The sequence below is a fragment of the Salvelinus alpinus genome, chromosome 25 (genome assembly GCF_045679555.1).
Source record: "Salvelinus alpinus chromosome 25, SLU_Salpinus.1, whole genome shotgun sequence".
NCBI lineage: Eukaryota > Metazoa > Chordata > Actinopteri > Salmoniformes > Salmonidae > Salvelinus > Salvelinus alpinus.
The window spans coordinates 22,729,600-22,754,450 of NC_092110.1; the positions used below are offsets into that span (position 1 = coordinate 22,729,600).

The 24,851-nt window shown below is 45.2% G+C and overlaps 1 protein-coding gene across 3 annotated transcripts in view; it reads left to right on the top strand.

The window, feature by feature from the left end:
- LOC139553648 (RAC-alpha serine/threonine-protein kinase) overlaps positions 1-24,209 on the top strand; it is a 35,864-nt gene extending 11,655 nt beyond the window's left edge. For all 3 annotated transcript variants that reach the window (XM_071366205.1, XM_071366207.1, XM_071366206.1), the window contains exons 3-14: positions 5,921-6,049; positions 10,221-10,332; positions 10,558-10,684; positions 12,444-12,575; positions 12,720-12,785; positions 13,406-13,474; positions 13,626-13,751; positions 15,165-15,293; positions 18,605-18,819; positions 18,941-19,028; positions 19,160-19,262; positions 21,803-24,209. In XM_071366205.1, the coding sequence (XP_071222306.1) occupies positions 5,921-6,049; positions 10,221-10,332; positions 10,558-10,684; positions 12,444-12,575; positions 12,720-12,785; positions 13,406-13,474; positions 13,626-13,751; positions 15,165-15,293; positions 18,605-18,819; positions 18,941-19,028; positions 19,160-19,262; positions 21,803-21,882 (1,376 nt within the window). In that variant the 3' untranslated portion in view covers positions 21,883-24,209. The remainder of the gene's footprint in view (positions 1-5,920; positions 6,050-10,220; positions 10,333-10,557; positions 10,685-12,443; positions 12,576-12,719; positions 12,786-13,405; positions 13,475-13,625; positions 13,752-15,164; positions 15,294-18,604; positions 18,820-18,940; positions 19,029-19,159; positions 19,263-21,802) is intronic.
- Positions 24,210-24,851: the final 642 nt, after the last annotated feature.

Here is a 24,851-nt window from a genome sequence, read left to right on the forward strand (position 1 = left end):
GGCTCCACCACCACCCTCCCCACTGTCCCCCCCCCCCTTTTTTTTTCCTGTTGCGGCAAAAGCCGCATCAGCAGAGAGAGAGGGGAAGGGAGGGTGATGGAGAGAAAAGAGAGGGCTGCAGTGGAGGCTGGGGCAGCCCTTCCCTGTGACCTGTTGATGCTGTTGCCAAAGCCCCGGCAGTGCAGTCCCATCCAGCTGCATGAGAGAAAGAGAGACGCCAACAAAAGAGGAGAGGGACAGCAGGAAGGAAAAAAAGAGGGGGGAGAAAAGAAAGAATGAAGAAACCCAAACTCCTGGGCGGTTTAGCCTGGCATGTGAGAGGCCTGTTGTGAGCCTGGGCAGCCTTATATGGTCATGGGGAGAGGGGCAGCCTGGCGGCCCAGTCTGCCCTGAGTCCCAGAGCTGGGAAGGGGATGGGACGGGGGGCAGTATTGGGGTGGTGGTACAGAGTGGTGACCCTTCCATCAGGGAGCCCCCTCTCCTCTGGAGCGGGTGGCGGCACCGCGGCACAGAGGCTCATTGAGATGCAAGGCACATGGCGGCAGGTTGCAGCTGCAGGCTACAGGCAGGGCCCAACAGAAAAGGGCCGAAGGGTGCAACCGAGGAAAAACTAACAAAATACACTGCCTCCCCTGCTTTGGAGTTTTAATTCCTTAATCCTCAATCCCCCTCTCTCGACACTCTCACACATACACACTCTCACACATACACACTCTCACATACACTCTATCACACAGTTACCACTGGCTCCCTTCATCCCTCTCATCCCCAAACTATGAATGAGTGGCCAGGCAGAGACAAAAGTCCACAGCAGCCCACTCAGGAAGTCCAATCACTGGGCACTGCGCTGAGAAGGGCTTGTTTTGTCTGACCTCTTCTTCTCCCCTTTCTTAACATTTTATTTTCTGTTCGCATTCCTCTCTCTCTCTCTGTGTCTCTGTCTGTGTGTGTCTCTCGCTCTGTGTCTGTCTGTATTCTATGTGCCTGTGATGCCAGACAGAGCACAGCGGTTGGCCTCTCCTTTGCAGTGTGATGAATGTTGCATGATGTGTTTATTAAAGAGCTGTGGCAGCTGGGACCTTAGATTCCTGTCGTTGTCACGTAGAGACAGAGAGAACACAACGCTCCTCAGACACACAGGCTAACCTCTGACACACTCTCTTGCATCCTCTCTTTTTTACATTTAATCTTATTTCTAATGACACAGACTGCCTGGACTCTAAAGCCAAGCTGACTTGCAAATGGCCTCTGTGTCAAATGGTAGTATTAACATGGATCTGAATTGGTCGCATGCTTGTTCTTTTACAACGGACTGACCTTGAAAACCGTAACTAGGTACAGTCTGACCATTGAGGGAATTATTTTAGTCTGACTGCAGACGGTTCGCCTTTGGTCAATTAAGATGCTCTTATTGCCAGTAGAAGGTTTTTGAATAAGCTGGTTTTCATGTGTCTGTTGCGAGCTCAATGGAACTACGCTGTCAACTCACAAACCATTCAGACACATACAGCTTATTCAGTAATGGCTCCAGTTCTGAAGAAAATGACACTCAACACGGTAGCATACAGTATTTGGACAATTGGCCCTCTGCAGCTGTAAGTCATTGATTGTGTGTGTATGCATATGAGAGAGAATTTGTGCATGTGTGTGTGGAGGGCATGGCACTGGTACAATTTGGCTGTCCACACATAAGCCATGCAGCAGTTGGCAAATAAAGATGAATTCTCTTTTGTTTGGCAGAGGCTCACTGTTCATTATTTTCTACTTTGCCCAGTGCGCATCCCAGACCTCAACAGCTGTTTGACATGTAAAGACACTCTACCAGCCCCTGACAGCTCCTCGCATGGCCCTCGTCCACACACACACACACACAGTCACAATTGTAGTCGAATTTGCCTATCCCAAAGACTGTTCTGTTCTTGATCTTATCTGCTATGTGGTCAGGCTGTCAGGTTGTTTCCTGTTTTCTACAATTAAAATGTTCTAGTGAGTTGAAAAGTGTCAGTTTACTGCAGCTGAAAGACTTTGAAGATGGATGGATGGATAGAGTTGATAGCAGGGGACTTCTGTGTCCCAAGTCCCTTCTGGTCTTAGTCAGCATGTTGTCTTCTCTCTTAATCTGTATTCTGCAATTTGCCCATTTGGTCCAATTTGTCAAAATATACTGTATCAAAAAAAGCATATAAATACTAAGTGAGTAATTTTAAATTGTCTACAAATTAGTATTTTGGCATCTCCTGCTGTTGTCTGTACAGCCTCTGCTTCCTATTCCTAAGCCCCCAGTTCCTAGTTGTGGAGTATCATGGTAGGATGTCATCATAACATCAGAAGCAGAGTGAGAAAAGTACAGTACAGTAGTGGGCTGGGTTTTTAGTTTCAAGTCTAGTCAATGAGAAAGACAAAGGTCAGATGAGAATAGAAAGACAAAGTGTTAGTAAATAGGAAAGACATCTGGGTCATGGCTGTGGTTTTCTAATGAAGAGATGGACTGCAGAGGTAGGTGACAGAAATGATAAGACAGATAGACGTGGACATTTCTTCAGTCACATGACTCTCCATGCCCCAGTCAGGATGACGTTTGCCTGGTCAGGATATCCTCTCCAGCCAGACCAAGGACAATGTTCTCAATAACTTAGCTGATAACATGCATACTGCCAATTTATCCACAGCCATTGTTTTCACCACACCCACATTTTGGGAAATGTGTAACGTTATGCTTTATTTGGAAGAGCAAAAGAAGCACACAGACAATTATGTTCTGACAATTGCACCAATGTCAGTCCTGCTGTGGTCAGAGCATGCTGCGGAGTTTTTAGGGTGGGATTAGGTGGAGGGGTATAGGGGGGTAGAGATGTGCCCTAGGTGTCACATTCCACCATGATGACCTTGTTCAGTTCACTGAACTCTACTCGCTGGTCTTTACAAGCTGTGGTCTCTGAGAGGAAAGGAAACACTATTAAAAGTGTCCTTTACCAATGACATTTGCATTACAGTGCATGGTGACCATTAAGTGACTGTCCCCATGGCTTTGTTGCTGTGTAGTGACACTGTGAAAGGCTAGCCTGGCTGACGCGACCCACGTGACTCAGCGCAGGGAGAGCTGTGACCACACTGGTCTGAAAAGTACACAGTTTCTTAATGCAATATTCGCTTAGAAATTGTGTGACGGGTTTGATTGGTTCTCTCAACCCCAAAAAAATCTTCATGGGTTGAGAGCTTTTGTTGTTTGGATTTGAAAATGGAATGGGGCGGTGCCAGGGGGCTGTATGTCGGTGTTTTGAGGAGAGCCAACCAGTAAAAGCACAGCCTCCTTCATTATCGACACATTGTGCCGACAACATCAAAGAGCCATTCCAGACTCTGAAGTCAGGAGGACTTTGAGAGTTAGGTGTTAGCTAGACTAATGAAAGGGTACAGTGCGTATTCATTGTCACCTCATTGAGAGCCATGTGACAGAGCCCGCCTCTGCGTGGAGGAATGTCTCTGCAGTGCATGCCACGCACGGTGGCATCATCACAAGGCACGGTGGACGCCAACTCTTGCCAGCCTGGGTGGGCTTCGTGCGTCAGAGGGGCTGGCAGGCCAAATCAAATCAAATTTTATTTATCACATGTGCCGAATACAACAGATGTAGACCTTACCGTGAAATGCTTACTTCAAGCCCTTAACCAACAATGCAGTTTTAAGAAAATAAAGTTAAGAAAATATTTACATTAATCAACTAAAGTAAAAACAAATATTTAAAAAAGTAACAAGAAAATACATAACAATAACGAGGCTATATACAGCAGGTACCGGTATATATGATCTATGCCCTATCCAGGCCCTCTGTGCTTGAGGATGGCAAGACCTTGCTGTCGTCAGATATACATTCACACATACACACTGTAGAGTGTACTTTCATACATGCCAGTGCATATAAACAAACATCTGTCTTTGCTTGTCAGTGTCTGTGTTGGGACCATGGTCTTGATGCCAGTTTGTGGCCTCAACACAATTAACGTAATCAATCAGCCTTTCAGCGTCATTGTTGGAAGCACCAAACATGCGCTTGACCTATTTCCTGAATCTCTCTGTATTCTTCCCTAAAGAGGTGAGCGGAGCGCTGCCAGTGTGTAGGCTAACCTATTTCCCAATTTTTGGGGGGCTCCAGAGTGGTGCAGCGGTCTAGGCAGTGCTAGAGGCATCACTACAGACCCTGGTTCGATTCCAGGCTGTATCACAACCGGCCTTGATTGGGAGTCCCTTAGGGCGGCGCTAGGGTTTGGCCGGGGTAGGCCGTTATTGTAAATAAGAATTTGTTCTTAACTGACTTGCCTAGTTAAATTTAAAAAAACAAAAAAGCTCCCTCTGGTGTCACTGTGCTCGGATGATGCATGGCTGGAGGTAGGGAGCTTATTATGCTGCCTTTGCATTGTGCACATACTGTCCCCAGCCTGCCCTGCCAGGGGCTCTGAGCCTTGGGTGGGGTGGGTGATATGGGTCAGCCAAGACCTGACCACAGACTGACAATCTACCTAGAGCAGAAGTCAGGCGTTGATTTATGGTAGATTGAGGCTGAGGGTGTTCTGTACATAATGCATCGCAAGTTTAGGATGACTCTGGAAATGGTCTTGGATATGGAGGCTGGGATGTGGGTCCCAGTGTTGTAAGCTGTTGGCTTCTTAACCATGAGATTGCTCCTTATAGCAGTATCTCTGTTTCACCTTACCAATGCCCACCACTGTGCTGACGTAACAAGAAATTCAGTCAGTCGTGTGAAGCCGCTGTTGACCCGTAGTTGTAAATCACATTGATGTTGATTCTCTGGCGACCTGTGTGTGTGTGCGTGCTTGCTTGCGTGCGTGCGTGCGTGCGTGGATTAGTGCTGTGAATGTTGATTTATGAGCCATGTAGTGTAAAATAGACAAATGACTCATCACTGTAATTGCAGCATATTGAACAGACATGGGGAAATCCACAGAGCTTTCCTCTTTATCACACTGTTTTTTTCAATGAGGACGGTGCGTGCTCGGCTTTGTAGGCAAGCAGTAAGCATTGCAATCTGAAATCTGACAAAGTCTAACTAATTTCTAAATGAGCTGCGTTTGTTGTAAAAACACTTAGTCAGCAGAATGGAGATGAAAAATCTCCTCCCGTGCCGTGATGAAAAATGACAACAGCCGTAGTAACATATTGGACATCTGCTGCAGACTGACATCTAAAGTATACAGTTTTCTGAGACAGATGTTTTCTCTAGTGCTGTGATTTGTGCTGCCACCTCGATTGTTGCAGTAAATCAGGTGCTTTACTGTGTGTGTGTGTGTGTGTGTGTGTGTGTGTATGTGTGTGTGTGTGTGTGTGTGTGTGTGTGTGTTCCTGCTGTAATGGTTGCACCCTGTGGTGTTTGAATGATGTAGCCCCTCAGGTGGGATTCCGCTAGTCAGACAGTCGACCCATCACATTGAGGTGAGACATCCTAGAATATGGAATACAATCCACTTAGTGATTATGTACATAGCCTTTCGTTGCCTCTGAGAGATTCACCTGTGGGTGTCTTGTGTTGGAGGAGATAGGCAAGGATGGAGACATGGATTCCTGTATAACCTCTATGGGAACGAAAGGGCAGAGGCAAGGGTCCTGACTCCAGCTAAAACAGCCATTTGTCCTGGCTTTGACCTACTATAGCTGAATGTGTGTGACAACATGGTCATTTAGGGAATGTTGGTGAACATCTTAGCAATTAAATCACAAGAATTGGGTCAGAACTGCTGTGAAAAAGGATGTCGCCTTGAAGATAATAGCTTTGTGTATCATAAATCATCAAACCGCACAGATTAATTTTCATAGACCAATCAACAATTTAAAGAATGGAACCTTTTGAAACCAGCACATTATAGTAACCAATTATCCTCATCCCTTTCTCCATCTCTCTTTGCAGGAGAGTACATTAAGACCTGGAGGCCCAGGTATTTTCTACTCAAGAGTGATGGTACATTCATTGGCTACAAGGAACGACCACAAGATGTTGACGCGTTTGAAACCCCCTTAAATAACTTCTCAGTAGCACGTGAGTATCTACTCTTTCAATAACCTACTATCTAAATTACTTCACCCATTAAGATTATACAGCACTTTATATTGCATAATCACCAATAGAAAATATTTTTGTTCAGTAGCTCCTATGACAATGTCTTCCCTTAATGGTACACTTCAAAGCCACAAAGTTGTGGTTAGAAACATCAGAATATACTGGTGGTACATTAGCAATATGCCAGTATTCTCCCTGGCTGTGTGTGAATTCCAGTTTTGTCTATGGGACTACTCCCTACATGACAGGAAGTTGCTGGGACAAGCTCGGCAGATGATTGAACAGAGTAATTAGAGAACATGCTGTTTGTTAAACAAAATGTTTCCTGACATTCTTGAGTTATAGTGGTTATTAACCATCTGATTTCAATTATTTATCTGTGGGCTGCTCTGTCTCAATCAGCAGTACAGAGAGGGTGACACAGTTTGTCACTGAGCAGACCTGCAGTAGACCCACAGACAGAGGGGCCATGTGATGTTGCTGATGGGGCTGATGAGGTGGTGGGGCTGGGTTACACAGCCACACTGACATAGCCCTGCTGGAGCTCAGTGGTGGCCCAGCCCCATATCTTCCATCTAACAGACTTCCTGACAAAATCTTCCATGTTTTTTTTTGGCATACGCAGTTTGTTGACTGTGTGAAAGAGCTGCACTGGGAAACTGGCTGCTCTCTAAAAATGATAACTCAGTTTCAAGCTAATTGAAATTCCTTTTATTTTTATGTGAATGTCATCTGTGGCCCATATTATAACTTGGACACATTTTCTAGAATTGACTGAAATGACTGCCCAGATCACTGCTCACTGCTCATGTATTGACTAAATCCCGAGGTAAAAATACACTATATATACAAAAGTATGTGGACACCCCTTCAAATGAGTGGATTCGACTATTTATTTGTTTTTGTATTTTTTTCTCCCCAATTTTCGTGGTATCCAATTGGTAGTTACAGTCTTGTCTCATCGCTGCAACTCCGTGCGGACTCGGAAGAGGCGAAGGTCGAGAGCCGATGCGTCCTCTGAAAGACAACAGGCCGCACTGCTTCTTGGCACAATGCCCACTTAACCCGGAAGCCAGCCGCACCAATGTGTCGGAGGAAACACCGTACGTACACATGGTGACCGTGTCAGCGTGCACTACGCCCGGCCCGCCACAGGAGTCGCTAGTGCGCGATAGGACAAGGACAACCCTGCCGGCCAAACCCTCCCCTAACCCGGACGACGCTGAGACAATTGTGTGCCCCATGGGTCTCCCGGGCGTGGCCAGCTGCGACAGAGCCTGGACTCGAACCCAGAATCTCTAGTGGCACAGCCTTAGACCACTGCGCCACTCGGGAGGCCCTGGATTAGGCTATTTGAGCCATATATACAGTGGGGAGAACAAGTATTTGATACACTGCCGATTTTGCAGGTTTTCCTACTTACAAAGCATGTAGAGGTCTGTAATTTTTATCATAGGTACACTTCAACTATGAGAGACGGAATCTAAAACAAAAATCCAGAAAATCACATTGTATGATTTTTAAGTAATTAATTTGCATTTTATTGCATGACATAAGTATTTGATACATCAGAAAAGCAGAACTTAATATTTGGTACAGAAACCTTTGTTTGCAATTACAGAGATCATACGTTTCCTGTAGTTCTTGACTAGGTTTGCACACACTGCAGCAGGGATTTTGGCCCACTCCTCCCTACAGATCTTCTCCAGATCCTTCAGGTTTCGGGGCTGTCGCTGGGCAATACGGACTTTCAGCTCCCTCCAAAGATTTTCTATTGGGTTCAGGTCTGGAGACTGGCTAGGCCACTCCAGGACCTTGAGATGCTTCTTACGGAGCCACTCCTTAGTTGCCATGGCTGTGTGTTTCGTGTCGTTGTCATGCTGGAAGACCCAGCCACGACCCATCTTCAATGCTCTTACTGAGGGAAGGAGGTTGTTGGCCAAGATCTCGCGATACATGGCCCCATCCATCCTCCCCTCAATACGGTGCAGTCGTCCTGTCCCCTTTGCAGAAAAGCATCCCCAAAGAATGATGTTTCCACCTCCATGCTTCACGGTTGGGATGGTGTTCTTGGGGTTGTACTCATACTTCTTCTTCCTCCAAACACGGCGAGTGGAGTTAGACCAAAAAGCTCTATTTTTGTCTCATCAGACCACATGACCTTCTCCCATTCCTCCTCTGGATCATCCAGATGGTCATTGGCAAACTTCAGACAGGCCTGGACATGCACTGGCTTAAGCAGGGGGACCTTGCGTGCGCTGCAGGATTTTAATCCATGACGGCGTAGTGTGTTACTAATGGTTTTCTTTGAGACTGTGGTCCCAGCTCTCTTCAGGTCATTGACCAGGTCCTGCCGTGTAGTTCTGGGCTGATCCCTCACCTTCCTCATGATCATTGATGCCCCACGAGGTGAAATCTTGCATGGAGCCCCAGACCGAGGGTGATTGACCGTCATCTTGAACTTCTTCCATTTTGTAATAATTGCGCCAACAGTTGTTTCCTTCTCACCAAGCTGCTTGCCTATTGTCCTGTAGCCCATCCCAGCCTTGTGCAGGTCTACAATTTTATCCCTGATGTCCTTACACAGCTCTCTGGTCTTGGCCATTGTGGAGAGGTTGGAATCTGTTTGATTGAGTGTGTGGACAGGTGTCTTTTATGCAGGTAACGAGTTCAAACAGGTGCAGTTAATACAGGTAATGAGTGGAGAACAGGAGGGCTTCTTAAAGAAAAGCTAACAGGTCTGTGAGAGCCGGAATTCTTACTGGTTGGTAGGTGATCAAATACTTATGTCATGCAATAAAATGCAAATTAATTATTTAAAAATCATACAATGTGATTTTCTGGATTTTTGTTTTAGATTCCGTCTCTCACAGTTGAAGTGTACCTATGATAAAAATTACAGACCTCTACATGCTTTGTAAGTAGGAAAACCTGCAAAATCGGCAGTGTATCAAATACTTGTTCTCCCCACTGTATATATGTATAAAATCGAGCGCACCGCCATGCAATCTCCATAGACAAACATTGGCAGTAGAATGGCCTTACTGAAGAGCTCAGTGACTTTCAACGTGTCACCGTCATAAGATGTCACCTTTCCAACAAGTCACTTAATCAAATTTCTGCCCCGCTAGAGCTGTCCCGGTCAACTGTAAGTGCTGTTACTGTGAAGTGGAAAAGTCTAGGAGCAACAACTGTTCAGCCACAAAGTGGTATGCCAGACAAGCTCACAGAACGGGACTGCCAAGCCCTGGCTGGAGTGGTGTAAAGATCGCTGCCATTGGACTCTGGAGCAGTGGAAACGCGTTCTCTGGAGTGATAAATCAAGCTTCACCGTCTGGCAGTCCAACGGACGAATCTGGTTTTGGCGGATGCCAGGAGAACGCTACCTGCCCCAATGCATTGTGACAACTGTAAAGTTTGGTGGAAGAGGAATAATGGTTTGGGGCTGTTTTTCATGGTTCGGGCTAGGCCCCTTAGTTCCAGTGGAGGGAAATCTTAACGCTACAGCATACAATGACATTCTAGATGATTCTGTTCTTCCAACTTTGTGGCAACAGTTTGGGGAAGGCCCTTTTACTGTTTCAGTATGACAATGCCTCTGTGCACAAAGCGAGGTCCATACAGAAATTATGTATTGAGATCGGTGTGGAAGAACTTGACTGGCCTGCACAGAGCCCTGACCTCAACCCCATCAAACACCTTTGGGATGAATTGGAACACCGACTGCGAGCCAGGCCTAATCGCCCAACATCAGTGCCCGACCTCACTAATGCGCTTCTGGCTGAATGGAAGCAAGTCAACTCAGCAATGTTCCAACATTGTTCCAATAGTGGAATGCCTTCCCAGAAGAGTGGAGGCTGTTATTACAGCAAAGGGGGGACAAACTACATATTAATGCCCATGATTTTGAAATGAGATGTTCGACGAGTGTCCACATACTTTTGGTAATGTGTATTTAGTATGAAGGAAAAGCTGTGAACAGGGTTTCCTCCTCCATCCTTCCCCCTAGTGCAGCTGTTCAGTTCCCTATGTACGGCTGCATGGTGGCTGTCCCAGCCGTGTCTGTTACGGTGGCGATAAAGATAAATGGCTGTAACTGCGGGTCTCTGTCTCCTCTCCTCCTGGCCCCTCTCTCCCGGGATGTGGCCAGAGTGCCAGCTGATGAAGACGGAGAGACCCAAGCCCAACACATTCATCATCCGCTGCCTGCAGTGGACCACTGTCATCGAGCGCACCTTCCACGTGGAGACCCCCGAGGAGAGGCAAGCTCAGCCACAACCCCTCCCTTACACATACACACAGTCAAATATACACACACCGCAAGCATGTGCATACACATTGTACACAGTACACTGGTTGTTGGCTGACCCTACATTCTAAATTGCCTTCCTGTTGATAAGATGACAATTACATGATTGGGCTGAATTAAATCATGTTAAATGAGGTGTTGTAATCTCCCTCTCCTTCCTCTCTCCTTCCTCTCTCAGGGAAGAATGGACGAAAGCCATTCAGGCTGTAGCAGATGGCCTACAGAAACAGGAAGAGGAGATGATGGACTCCTCCCCAGACCCAATGGACATGGAGATGTACCTGACCAAACCCAGACTCAAAGTGGTGCGTCCCCGCCCTCCTCACGCTGCCTCACCCTGCCCCTTCCTGCCTCACCCCAAACCTCACCCTACCCCTTCCTGCCTCACCCCAACTCTCACTGGCCCTTCCTGCCTCACCCCAACCCTCACCGGCACTTCCTGCCTCACCCCAACCCTCACCGGCCCTTCCTGCCTCACCCCGGCGCCCTGGCACTTTCCTAACAAATAAAATACAATTGTATTTTTGTCACATGCGCCGAATACAACTGGTGTAGACGTTACTGTGAAATGCTTGCTTACAAGCCATTCCCAACAATGTAGTAACACAATTAAATACACAAGAATGGAGCTATATTTATTTATCCTTTTATTTAACTAGGCAAGTCAGTTAAGAACAAATTCTTATTTACAAATACAGCCCAGGAACAATGGGTTAACTGCCTTGTCAGCTTGGGGATTTGATCTAGCAACCTTTTGGTTACTGGCCCAACGCTCTAACCACTAGGCTACCTGCCGCCCTATATACAGGGAGTACCAGTACCAGATCTATGTGGAGCTACAGTTGAAGTCGGAAGTTTACATACACTTAGGTTGGAGTCATTAAAACTCATTTTTCAACCACTCCACAAATTTCTTGTTAACAAACTATAGTTTTGGCAAGTCGGTTAGGACATCTACTTTGTGCATGACACAAGTCATTTTTCCAACAATTATTTACAGACAGATTATTTCACTTTTTATTCACTCAAAAGTGCTCAGCATATGTGGGAACTCCTTTAAGACTGTTGGAAAAGCATTCCAGGTGAAGCTGATTGAGAGAATGCCAAGAGCGTGCAAAGCCGTATATATTTTGATTTGTTTACACTGTTTTGGTTAATACATGATTCCATATGTGTTATTTCATAGTTTTGATGTCTTCACTATTATTCTACAATGTAGAAAATTGTAAAAAATTAAGAAAAACCCTTGAATGAGTAGGTATTCTAATACTTTTGACCAGTAGTGTATATACAGGGGGTACCAGGACCAGGTCAATGTGGAGCTATATACAGGGGGTACCAGGACCAGGTCAATGTGGAGCTATATACAGGGGGTACCAGGACCAGGTCAATGTGGAGCTATATACAGGGGGTACCAGGACCAGGTCAATGTGGAGCTCTATACAGGGAGTACCAGGACCAGGTCAATGTGGAGCTATATACAGGGGGTACCAGGACCAGGTCAATGTGGAGCTATATACAGGGGGTACCAGGACCAGGTCAATGTGGAGCTATATACAGGGAGTACCAGGTCAATGTGCAGAGGTATTAGAGTCAGTGCAGATAGTTCAGGTACCGTTAATTGACTATTTAGCAGTCTGGCTATTTAGCAGTCTTATGGCTTGGGGGTAGAAGCTGTCTAGGAGCCTGTTGGTCCAAGAGCCGATGCTCCGGTACCAACATCAGCCCTGGGAGGCTTAGCACCAGATGGCGTGTCCACTCTGTTTCATCACCACACATCTGTGCTCTTAAGTCATGACACAAAGGTCTAAGGGCACCAGATTGCATGTCTCCTACACAACCGTTTTCAACATTCTCACCAGCCCTGAGGGTCAGAGGTTAAACAAGTGACTGCAGCATATAGTCCCACCATTAGAAGAGTGGAAGTTGCAGAGTGGATGAAATGGCACCTTAAATGCTTCTGTGTTGTTGTCTGTGGGATTATATGTCTTGACTAGTTAGAGCATGAATTTGTTATAGCCGCTGTTTGTAACCCGATGCTGCTTTTTCCCCCCTCGCTCATAGACTATGGACGACTTTGAATACCTCAAACTCCTCGGAAAAGGTACTTTTGGCAAAGTGATCCTGGTGAAGGAGAAGGCCACAGGACGCTACTATGCCATGAAAATCCTGAAGAAGGAAGTGATCGTAGCGAAAGTGAGTAGAGGCCACTAACTGTTAGGAGAAGCATGAGAAAGCGAAAGAGGGAGAGAGAGCATGGGGGCGGTGAGGGGCGATCATGGATACCTAAACGGCAGCCATTGTGGGAGTTGCACAAACACTCTTTGTGATCTCTTTCAGGATGAAGTGGCACACACACTCACAGAAAACCGAGTGCTCCAGAATTCCAAGCATCCGTTCTTGACAGTGAGAGACCCCTCCATCCACTCCATCTACCTAACCCAAACTCTCCTCTGGCCACAAAGACTGAGGATCCACTCCACTTCAGCCTGAGAGCTTCCATTCAGGGGGAAATGCTGAATCTGTGTTGGGAGAGTTTGAGCAATGTTTACAAAGATGGCAATAGACTTGGCCTCCTTTGAGGACACTAGACATCTCATTGTTAGTTAACCACCTTTCTCAAAGTCTGTGATGGCTCACGATGCGAAACTCTTCCACATTAAGTGGCTGGAGTAACACATGCATCTTCTGTACATCCCACTGTGGTGAATGGGGCTAGCAGTTGTCACTCAACAGTTATATCCCAAAGGCAGATATCACTTCAACAAAGACTTTGGTTTCTTATGGAGAACTTGCAATGGCGGGCTTAATTTTTTATCCATTGCAGTTTAAGTTATTGGTGTATATCCCCAGGGTCCCATGTGGCTCAGTTGGTAGAGCATGGTGCTTGGAACGCCAGGGTTGTGGATTCCATTCCCACGGGGCACCAGTATGAAAAAAGTATGAAAATGTATGAACTCGCAACTGTAAGTTGCTCTGGATAAGAGCATCTGCTAAATGACTAAAATGTAAATATATATCCCCAGGGCCTGAAATACTCCTTCCAGACCCACGACCGGTTGTGTTTTGTAATGGAGTATGCGAACGGCGGAGAGGTGAGCTTTTTAAACAGTCAATAACACCTGACAAGCAAGATCCAATTTAGCTAGTAGTAGCCAATAATCCTCCCACCCCTCCTTCTGTGTACGCTAACCTTGTTCCCTCTGTCTCTCCTCTCCCTCTCTCTTATCTTCCTCCTTTCTCTAGCTGTTCTTCCACCTCTCCCGGGACCGGGTGTTCTCGGAGGAGCGGTCTCGGTTCTATGGGGCTGAGATAGTGTCAGCGCTGGACTACCTGCATGCTGAGAGGAACGTGGTCTACAGAGACCTGAAGGTAAGGCGGAGGAGCACAGTCTGCAGACCGGGATATAAATAGTGTTCACAGCAGCAGCAAGCCTCCCCCGATTCAGTCCTCACTGCAGCTGGAGACCTAGACCGCCCCTTTCTACAGCCGGAATATAATAACCACCATCTCCTTCTGGGCAGATGTTCGATTCCTTTATTTATCTTTGTGTTACCATTAATGTAAATAAGCAGTGATGAAAAATTTGTATTTTAGTATTGACAGTCATATTTTACCCCCGTCATCAAACTTATTCTGTCCAGCTGTAAATTGTTTGTACCAGAAGGAAGAGACTAGTACAGAAACTCAATGATCTGTATTCATAGCATAGCATTGTCATCTCCCGTCTGGATTACTGCAACTCGCTGTTGGCTGGGCTCCCTGCCTGTGCCATTAAACCCCTACAACTCATCCAGAACGCCGCAGCCCGTCTGGTGTTCAACCTTCCCAAGTTCTCTCACGTCACCCCGCTCCTCCGCTCTCTCCACTGGCTTCCAGTTGAAGCTCGCATCCGCTACAAGACCATGGTGCTTGCCTACGGAGCTGTGAGGGGAACGGCACCTCAGTACCTTCAGGCTCTGATCAGGCCCTACACCCAAACAAGGGCACTGCGTTCATCCACCTCTGGCCTGCTCGCCTCCCTACCACTGAGGAAGTACAGTTCCCGCTCAGCCCAGTCAAAACTGTTCGCTGCTCTGGCACCCCAATGGTGGAACAAACTCCCTCACGACGCCAGGACAGCGGAGTCAATCACCACCTTCCGGAGACACCTGAAACCCCACCTCTTCAAGGAATACCTAGGATAGGATAAAGTAATCCTTCTGACCCCCCCCCCCCCCCTTAAAAGATTTTGATGCACTATTGTAAAGTGGTTGTTCCACTGGATGTCATAAGGTGAATGCACCAATTTGTAAGTCGCTCTGGATAAGAGCGTCTGCTAAATGACTTAAATGTAATGTAAAAATGTAAATAAGAGCAGAGGTAGCAGAGGCATGATATGACTGGTTTTAAAGGGGGGGGGCATCTGTAGCCCTGTTTCTTCCAGCTGATGAAACTATACCAGCCAGGTCAGCATAGCCTCCTCCCTCCTCGTTCCCCCCTCCCTCTGCTCTCCCCATGGGTTAATGAGGCAGGCTCCCAGCCTGCTAAGGTTCTCCTGAAAATGCCAGGGTAGCAGTATTGGAGGATGTGCTGACTGGCCTGCCTGCCTGGTGCTGCTGGCCACGTGTGGGCTACAGTTGCCAGGTGACTTTTACTGAGAGGACACACTGATATTAAAAGGACATGCATTGCTAGCTCATGCCTCTCAGAGCTGAAGCCAAATCAGCTGTGCCTCAATCACACACTCACTCCCCCTCCTCCTGTTGCTGATACTTCCTGTCTCATTCTGTCTCCTTGTCTCAGCTGGAAAATCTCATGCTGGACAAAGACGGACACATTAAGATCACCGACTTTGGACTGTGTAAGGAGGGGATCACAGACGGGGCCACCATGAAGACCTTCTGTGGGACACCAGAGTACCTGGCCCCAGAGGTAGTGTATTCTCACAGTCCATTCACAATATGGGGGTCAATAAATCGTATAATTTTTTTTACATAAAAAATGGAGGCCTTTGGAGCCCAACCCATGTGACCTTCCTCTTCAGTGCACACTCTTTTGGCATGTTCTCGTGAGTATTTTTGTCTATTCAAATTTGAGTGTAAATCAACTGAAGAGAATAAAGTCACATAATTGGTAAATAACTGAAAGAATTAACAGACTAAACAGGGTTTGAAGAGAGGAACTGTATTGCAGCGAATATATCCCACTACACACATCATCGTAAATGTCTGTTTTTCGGGCATATTGTTAAGGCATACAAGCAATGTCACATTTTTTCTGGTGTATTTCCTATGTCTAATTTAGTTGTGTAATTAATTGTAAGATGCAAGGCTCCCTTGCAAAAGAGACCTTGGTCTCAATGGGACTCCCTGTTAAAATAAAGGTAAAATAAACTGTTGAAGAGTGGCTTTGGGACAGTTGTTCCTAAATGCCTGTCTAATCTCCAGTATAAGACATGCAGCTAATGAGTCTGCAGTGTGCAGGACAGGCTGTTCCCATATTTTTTGTTTGAGAAGGCATGTGTACAGGGGTGTGGCTTCTCCCCATTGCGTGCAGGTATGACATGGGGTGTGTAACACGACAGGGCATTGTACAGTGTGTGTGCGTGTGTTAGTCCCCTTGCCTCTTGCTGTAAGAAAGTTTTCTGGGAGAAGGGTGCCCATGTTGACACAGTTGCTGACTCTTTGTTTTTAGCCTCCATTTGGAATTTGCTGGGGGGTTTGGCAGTGCCTCAGGAAACGTGAGTTTCCGCCCTGAAGAAAAGGTTACATTGGCTACAGCTGCTCCTGGCACTGAGGGGGCTTCTAGCCGACTGCTGCCCAGGATGCCTATCCTGACCTGGGCAAAGCCAGGGCCACACTCTGGGCCTGTTGTCCTCAGTTCTCCACTGTAACAATCTCCCATGGCGTTTTCATCTGACATCTTTATATTTCTCTCTCTTAGACTCTTAGCTGTTCATAACTTGTCTGAAATGTCCACATCAACTAGCCCATGTCAGCTAACATTTTTTTAAAGTTTTGTTTTTTTATCCTATAGATATTGTTGTAATTTTTTTGTCACTCAAATATCACATGAATACACATTAGACTGGCAAAATGTATGGAATTTGAAGAAAAAAATAGCTTTAAACCTGTGAAATTTCCTCTACAACAACAAGAGGGGTGTGGACAGTTTGTGTCATGAACAGTGCTTGTGCCCATAGAAATAGACGTGGCGTGTGCTCACGCAGGCGGGGAGGGCCCAATGCTGGAAGGGGGTCCAGAGTGAAAAAGTTTGGGAACTCCTGCTCTAGAGAACCATCCTAATTTACGGCATATAGTAGCCATCATCACCAAAGCCAACTAGAGCATGAATTACTATATAACCATCATGTCACGTCCCTCACACTAGGGCAAGCAACAGGCAAATGATAATTAAAAGGAAAGAATCTGTTTGTCATTTTTGTATGTCCATGTGTGGTATGTCATAAATGTGCTGAAGAACAACCCTCCCCCCTCTTTAGCATTCTGAACACAGTAATATAGCTAGTGGCACCATTTAACAGCCCCAGCTCTGCTCCTCCTCTGGCAGCAGAGACATCAGGGGGCGTTTCCGTGGAGACGGGGTCGCCATAGAGCGTCTCTATGGGAGCCAGGGCCAGGCAATGTTACAGGTTGTTCTGCAGTAAACAATGACCTTGTTGTGTGTGCTGCACAGGAATGCTGTAAGGTCTGGGAATATTCCACGGCCAGACCCGCTGCCCAGACCAGGGCTGTAAGCTTGCATCTTGCGAACACCCATGGAACAAGTTTCACCTAATCCACTGTGAAATAGAGTCGTTTTATTGAAACATTGGAACGGCAATGAAGTCGAGTTGTGAAAGTAATGAACAATGAAAAGGAGAGTGAAGGGCATGTGTTTGGGAGAGGGACAATAGCTGTGTTTGTGTTAGAGGGAGAATAAGGCCAGAGAAGTAAGATAGAGGGCAGTATCAAGTGGAGGAAAAGTACAGCAAGTGTACGTTTCACTCCTACCTCCTCCCTGCACTGTGCTGTCCTTTGGGCCAGTGTAACAGAGCTGGTCCAGGCAGCCCTGGTTACGTGTGTGAGGGATGAGCTTGGCTCCTGTGGTCCTGGCAGTTCCACAGCTGTGGTACTCTTCTACATATATGGGGCAGCTGCAGGCCCAGCTGTCGTGTGGTGTGAATCACACGACAGCAGTGCTGGAAATAGAGACGGTCCAGTAATCCTAGCACCGTGCCGGCTTCACGTTACCCCTGCCCTCCGAGTCCTCCTCGCCCCTAACCGCAGCGCCAAGCAGCGTGCCCACAGATGCAGGCACACACCACCCGCCCAAACACACACAAACACACTCCGGTTTTGTTCCATTTACGGTCACATCTGTCCATCTGTTCTGCCCGCCTCTTCTCTCTGGGTCTGTGTACCTTCATGTCCATATGTAATTCTATTAGGCTGCCCTTTTACCTATGAATCTATTCCTGGACCAATTTATCTCACCTCATATAACCTCGTTTTAAAGAACAGTCTGTTCTCATTGGCTTGATTTCACCTACAATATCCTTCCTGTACTGTTGACCCAACTACATGTCCCAGAAGGCCTTGTTTAGTAACAACTCAAATACTATTGCTGACATTCAACAGGCTGCCCAGTTAGACAGCATAGAGCCAAATCGAGCCAATTGATTAGAACGTGTGAACACGTCATCTTCCAAGATGTGTGAACCTCCACCTCCGTGACTAAGGGCTGTAGCAGTGGTGTGGTGTATGTGGTTGCTGCTGGCCCTAGCCTCTCCAGCCTCCAGCCCCTGCCCAGCCTATCCCTCCCTCATGATGGTGTGTAGTGTGTACTGCAGACCTCTAGTGATTAAATATGCAGGGCTCCAGGGGAAACTCTATCCCTGCTCCTAATGTGAGATGTGAGTCAGTTTTGGCTGTGGCTGCTTGGAATCCCAGACCAGGAGAAGGGGGGTGGGGGGTTCACTGGCCTCAGGGTTCTTTATACAGCCTGGAGAGCTGCTGACCTCACTACCTACCTAATGTCCATCCACTTAGCTAATAGCTAGGTTTCAGTGATCTAAACCAACAATGTATAGTATGTCTCTCTTGATGCTGTCATAGGGCTGAATGTACATTTGAACTCCTGCTAGCCCTTGTCCTGTATGCTTCCAAGTATGATTGTGTAACTGTTCCTAATGGTATTATATTGTATTGTGGTTGTGGTTGTGGTTGTCCTGTGTTGTCCAGGTTCTGGAGGACAATGATTACGGTCGGGCGGTGGACTGGTGGGGTCTGGGCGTGGTCATGTACGAGATGATGTGCGGTCGGCTGCCCTTCTACAACCAGGACCACGAGAAGCTGTTTGAGCTCATCCTCATGGAGGACATCCGTTTCCCACGTACCCTGGGTCACGAGGGCAGGTCCCTGCTCTCCGGCCTGCTCAAGAAGGACCCCAAGCAGCGGTGCGTAGACCCTCTTGCCAGCAGTTATCCGCCATACCGTATGTACAGAATCCCGTGGAATATAATGGCATGGATTGATTTGGCCACGTATTTACTTTGTTTTGGTTCCTCTATCTTCCAGGTTAGGTGGAGGACAGGATGATGCTAAGGAGATTATGCAGCACAAATTCTTTGCTGGGATTGAATGGCAAGATGTTTATGAGAAAAAGGTAAATTAGTGTTCCATTTTCCATTACTTCAGTGAACAACCAATAGATTTCACCAGGCCTGCAACTGTCTACACTCTGATTGACAGGACAGATGTGCCAATGTGCTCATGGTGTCCTCTCTTCTCTCACAGCTGGTCCCGCCCTTCAAGCCCCAGGTTACCTCGGAAACAGATACACGGTATTTTGATGAGGAGTTCACAGCACAGACCATCACTATTACACCGCCCGGACAAGGTACTACCTGACCCACTGCGTATTCTGTATCTTTACAGAATACACACACCACACTCAGAGAACAGTTTTACTCACCCAGACAGATAATCATACTTTTGTTTTTCACTGACTCTTTGGACCTGAATGTTTTTGTTTAGTAGGGGTGATCACAGTCTGACTCAGGATGAACTGGAAACGCAAGTGGTTCTAAATGTCATTACTGTAAAGAATACCTATTGCGTTTCAGAATCTCACATAAATGAATCTCCCCTCTTCAGAGATTTTAACTGAACATTAAATTATAATTTTGCTCTAAATGTCAATGTTTATTTTTGGGGTTCCAGAATTGGAGTGTCTCAAACAAAAAACCCCAAGCTGATCTACATTGTTTAGATTTAGATAGAATTTTGATTGAAGATAGTAATATTCTTCCTCGTTGTCAGGCTCATGAGAGAATGTGCCTTTTTCTCTACTTTAAATGCAGTCCTATCTTTTGCTTACTCTGACTGCCTAGTACTAATTTTTGGGCACTCCCAGTAGTTTTACTCACCTATTCATTGAACAAAGAAAAGAAACCATTTTAAAGGTGCCCTTGATGTATATGATACATTATACAGTTGCGGACAAATATATTGGCATCCTTGCACTTTTCTTAAATAATTCCCTATTTCTAAAATGAGTTGAAATTGAAAAAAAAAACATTTGTTCTCCACACAATATTGAATTTTCATCATTGTAGATCCAATTTTTATTTTTGTAAACTTAAGTTTACAATTTTATTTAGAAATTAAATACAAATGGCATGGACAAATGTATTGGCACCCCTTGTACTTGGTTGCACAGCCTTTGGCAAAGATAACTGCAGACAAACCCTTTTTGTAGCAATTTGGCCCACTTTTCAGCAGCAAACTGCTCTAATACTTCAATGTTTGAGGGGTGACCTCCACCAACTGCTTTTTTCAGATCTCATCATAGGTTTTGGATGTGATTCAGATTTGGACTCTTGGCTAGCCACTCCAGAACAGTCCAGCATTTCTTCTCAAACCATTCCAGGGTGCTTTTGATGTGTATATGGGGTCATTGTTCAGCTGGAAGACCCACAACCTTTAACAGAGACAGGTTTTGGACACTGGGTTGAACATTGCACTCCAAAACACCTTGATAATCTGCTGATTTCATGATGTCTTCACATGTTCAAGGCCCCCAGTACCAGAGGCAGCCAAGCGACCCCACAGCATTATTGAACCTCTCCCATGTTTGATTGTAGGGAGGGTGTTATTTTCTTTGAGTGCTTAATTTGGTTGTTGGTAAACATAGGAAGACCCACTTCTGAAGGAGACACAAGAATGAAACAGAATTAGAGCTCTTTGACAATACAGATCAGCGCTTTGTTTACTGACAACCAAATTAACATTCAATGGAAAGAACACCCTCCCTACAATCAAACATGAGGGAGGTTTGATAATGCTGTGGGGTTGCTTTCCTGCCTCTGGTACTGGGGGCCTTGAAAATGCACAAGGCATCATGAAATCAGCAGATTATCAGGTGTTTGAGTCCAATGTTCAACCCAGTGTCCAAAGACTGGGTCTCCATTGGAGGTTGTGGGTCTTCCAGCAGGACAATGACGCCAAAAGCACATACAAAAAACACCAAGGAATGGTTCAAGAAGAGATGCTGTTCTGGAGTGGCCAGCCAAGAGTCCAGATCTGAATCACATCCAGAACCTATGGTGAGATCTGAAAACAGCAGTTGGTGGATGGCACCCCTCAAACATGGAAGCATTTGAGCAGTTTGCTGCTGAAAAGTGGGCCACGGTGCAGCAACATCACTGATGGCTACAAGAAGCATTTGTCTGCAGTTATCTTGACAAAAGGCTATGTAACCAAGTACTAGCCAATCATTTTGTCCATGCAGTTTGTCATTACTTTCAAAATAAAAAATTCTAAACTTAAATTTACACAAATAAAATTGCTTATGCAATGTTGAAAATCCAATAAGGTGTGGAAACAAAGTTTTTTTCCAATTTCATCTTATTTGAGAAGAAATAGGGAATTAAAGAAAAGTGCAAGGCTGCCAATATATTTGGCCGCAACTTTATATCTGTACTGTAGCACTCAAAGAATTAAATCCCACGAGAGAAAAATAATAGATAGTTTTGAACATCATTCAAGGTATAGATTGCACTCTCCAAGGCAAATATTGAAATGATAATGGGGAAGGTCCATCTTCCCAGTGCAATTAATGTGAGGTCAAATTACATAGCGCTTATTCAATTCCTCTGGGGGATTTGTGCCCTCTCCTGGAACGTGTGTGTAACGTCTGTTATTCCATAGTTCACTGTGTACCTCACATGGAAGTGCTAGACCACTAGCTGTGTGTGCCAAACTGCACCCTGGCTAGTACTAGGTACATTGTGCATTAGGACTCAATCATAAGGGTTTTTGTCACAGAGGAAAATATATATTTTGTATTAAAGCGGAAATCAGAACGTATACACTAATGGAGTTCTCTGTGCCATCCCTCTCACTCTCTCTTTCTTCCCCAATCATTTTGTATTCCAGAAGACAGCATGGAGTCGTTTGACAGCGAACGGAGACCCCACTTCCCACAGTTTTCCTACTCTGCGAGTGGAACAGCCTAAACACACCCCTTTATTCCTCTGGTCCCACCATTTCCCCTCACCCCACCAGACTGCACATCCAACTACCGGGGTTTTCGCCACATCCTTTCTTTACTTCACCAGTGTTTCAGATAGTATTGTTGAACAGACTTTTGCAATCTGCAGGTTCGGTAATTATATGGGAAAATACTCCATACTACACAAATGAAAAACCACAGATTTTTTTCTGTGGCCTTTTAAGACTTTTCTAATGGTGAGAGAGAACACTACAGTGCATTTCCTGCTTGTCTTGACGTGTGCAGTCAGACAAGCTTGATGTTCATAAAACCTAATTTATAGGAAAAGAGTGGTCATGCAGCGATGTGGTATATGAATTTAGAATGATAAGGCTACACGTTCTTAAACTTTTGTTTGGCTTGCTTTTGTCAGCACCTGTTATATTTGTCACATACTATTCACAAAGTGAACGTTTGCCTGGAAAATGTCACGGGACCATAAGGACTATATTGGAATTAGCCATTTAAAATTGAAATGTATTTTGCTGTTCTTTGTTTAAAGGGGTGATCTGCAGTTGTTACATACATTTTTTGACTCATGAATAAATGATATGTACCCATTGATTCTTGAAGAGTATAACCTATGAATGCCTAATGAACTTAGTTGAACTGTCGTACCCCATCACAACCCAAAATATAAGATAATTTTCCTCCAATGTTTGTAAACAAACACTATATAGCCTCACACTATGGTTAAAATTATCATTTTGGATATCATGGCATCCATAGCTCTGTCTATGAATTTTAGTGGTTCCATTTCTCCAACCCCATCCCTCAGCTTTTTACTGAAACAGGGATGGGGAGAATGCTTTGTTTCAACTGCTGATTTCCGCTTTAATACCAATAAATATTGTGGCCCAACGGCAATAACAATAGATGACCAATGACTTCGTTTTCAATGAAGTGGGAGATTAGTCTGATGTTGATTTTTTTTATCAAGACTTTCACACTATCACTATTTGACCAACACTTTGAATCTCCTTGGGCTGCCAGTATACCTAATCAATAAAATGTATAATTATGTATATCTAACTGTTTGTAGAACATGGTTGATTCTTATAGGACTTCCAATGCTCAAAAAAACATTCTTATCAGAATTTTAAAGCCCCAAAACATTAGAGAACAAGGTGAGAATTACCCAATCGACCACTGTCAGTCTAATAGAGAAATTGTGTAATACAGTGGCAGAAAGGGGATTCGCAGATACTTAAATAATGCTTATTCTGGGGGCAGGCATAATCTAAATAGATTAAAGCTTGCTGTCAATGAATCTCAGAACTGTGTACACATGGTCAATTAGATATCCATTTCCTGTGGTCCCATTGAAAAGACAGAGTTACTCTAAACCCCCTGGACTATCATGTGCTTGGATCATGGTGCCTCCCTGTCTGAATGTTGTATTCCAAACACTCTAGGCTGCTTCCCTCTGAACTGGCCAGTCAGGTACGGATCCTTTCTGCTCAATCAGGGAATCTTTTCTCTCTTCTGGATTTTCCTCTTCTACAGTATTGGGTGTTTTCCTCCCAGTGTACTCACTGCAGCCTCAATGAGGTCACTATAACAATATACAGTCCTTTAGGACTTACTCCATAAGCAAACTGGGCTGTGGTTCAGGGGGAAACAAGTTGAGTCAGCTTTGATCTCTATAGGTAGGGATGTGTTTCATTCCTCTGTACATGGCTCTGAGTTGTTATTTATAGAAAACCAGCAATGAAAATGGATTTGACTGTGCCAATGATATGCACTTTCCTGCCCCAAAACATGTATGTATGTATTTGTACACTTGTACACGAAACAGGACCTCTCTAGACATCAATTCTGAAAGGTGTGAGCTATGAAAATATCGTTTGCGCAATTAACTCCCATATACAGATTGCTGTAGATAAACTGGTAATCTTGAAAATGGAACACAGTTCTCCTATGAGTTTCCAGAAAATTCTGCTGTGTTTTCAGATGACTGATAATCACGATACAAAAGTTCATCATACAAATGAATGTAACAGCTTTTTATTTTTATTTTCACATCAATTCCTCTTTCTCAAACAATTCTTAAATTGTTAGATCTGATTGTTGCTTAATCCTATGCACACTCATCCTTTGCTGTCACCCTCTGAAAATAGGGAAATGCATTTTATACCTTTATTTTTTAAACTTTTTTTGTACCTCCTCTTTCCCATTCCTGGGACTGAGGACACCAGCTTTAGTAAATAAATAATATCAACTTTGTACACTGTTTTTACTGTTTAGTTTTTTCTTTCAAATTGATTAAATAAAAGGTCTTAACTAAACCTGCCAACTTGTCTTTCATTGTCATAAGTTCAGTTGATCATCCAGCCATTCTTACAGACCTCAAGAACTTCTCGGATATGCTTTTAACCCACAGTCATAGCACAAGCTTGACTTGCTAATGCTTTGATCTGACTGAGGTATAAAAAAAATAAAAAATAAACATCCTTGAACGAGGTGAACGTCTGAAACATAGGAATATACCTAAATACTGTGTGGCTGGATAGGTTGGACTTCTGTACCTCTACAGGACTGCATAGGTCCATGTTTGTCTGTGACTCTGCAGCTGGTCAGAGCTGGAAGAGAAGCTCCCCTGGGCCAGACCCAGATGGTACAGTCTCCTGAGCAGATGTTGACAGCCAGGGCTCTGTCTGTCTGTGGCCAGCTGCACTGCTCTTCACTGCAGGATCATGGTTGTGCCCAGCATGGGACTCACCTGACAACCGTTCCTCACCTGGCTCCAGCTGCACAAACCACAAAACACCTTTGTGCTAGCAGTGATTTTCTGCCCTCTTGGGGGATGTGTTGTGGGGAACTTGTCAATTACTGACTCCACAGTCTCTACCTCTTTCCCCTCACCTCACTGTACCAATCTTTCCTCTTATTATCTCTGAAGATTGAAAACCACTTATGCTTTGCATACAGTGG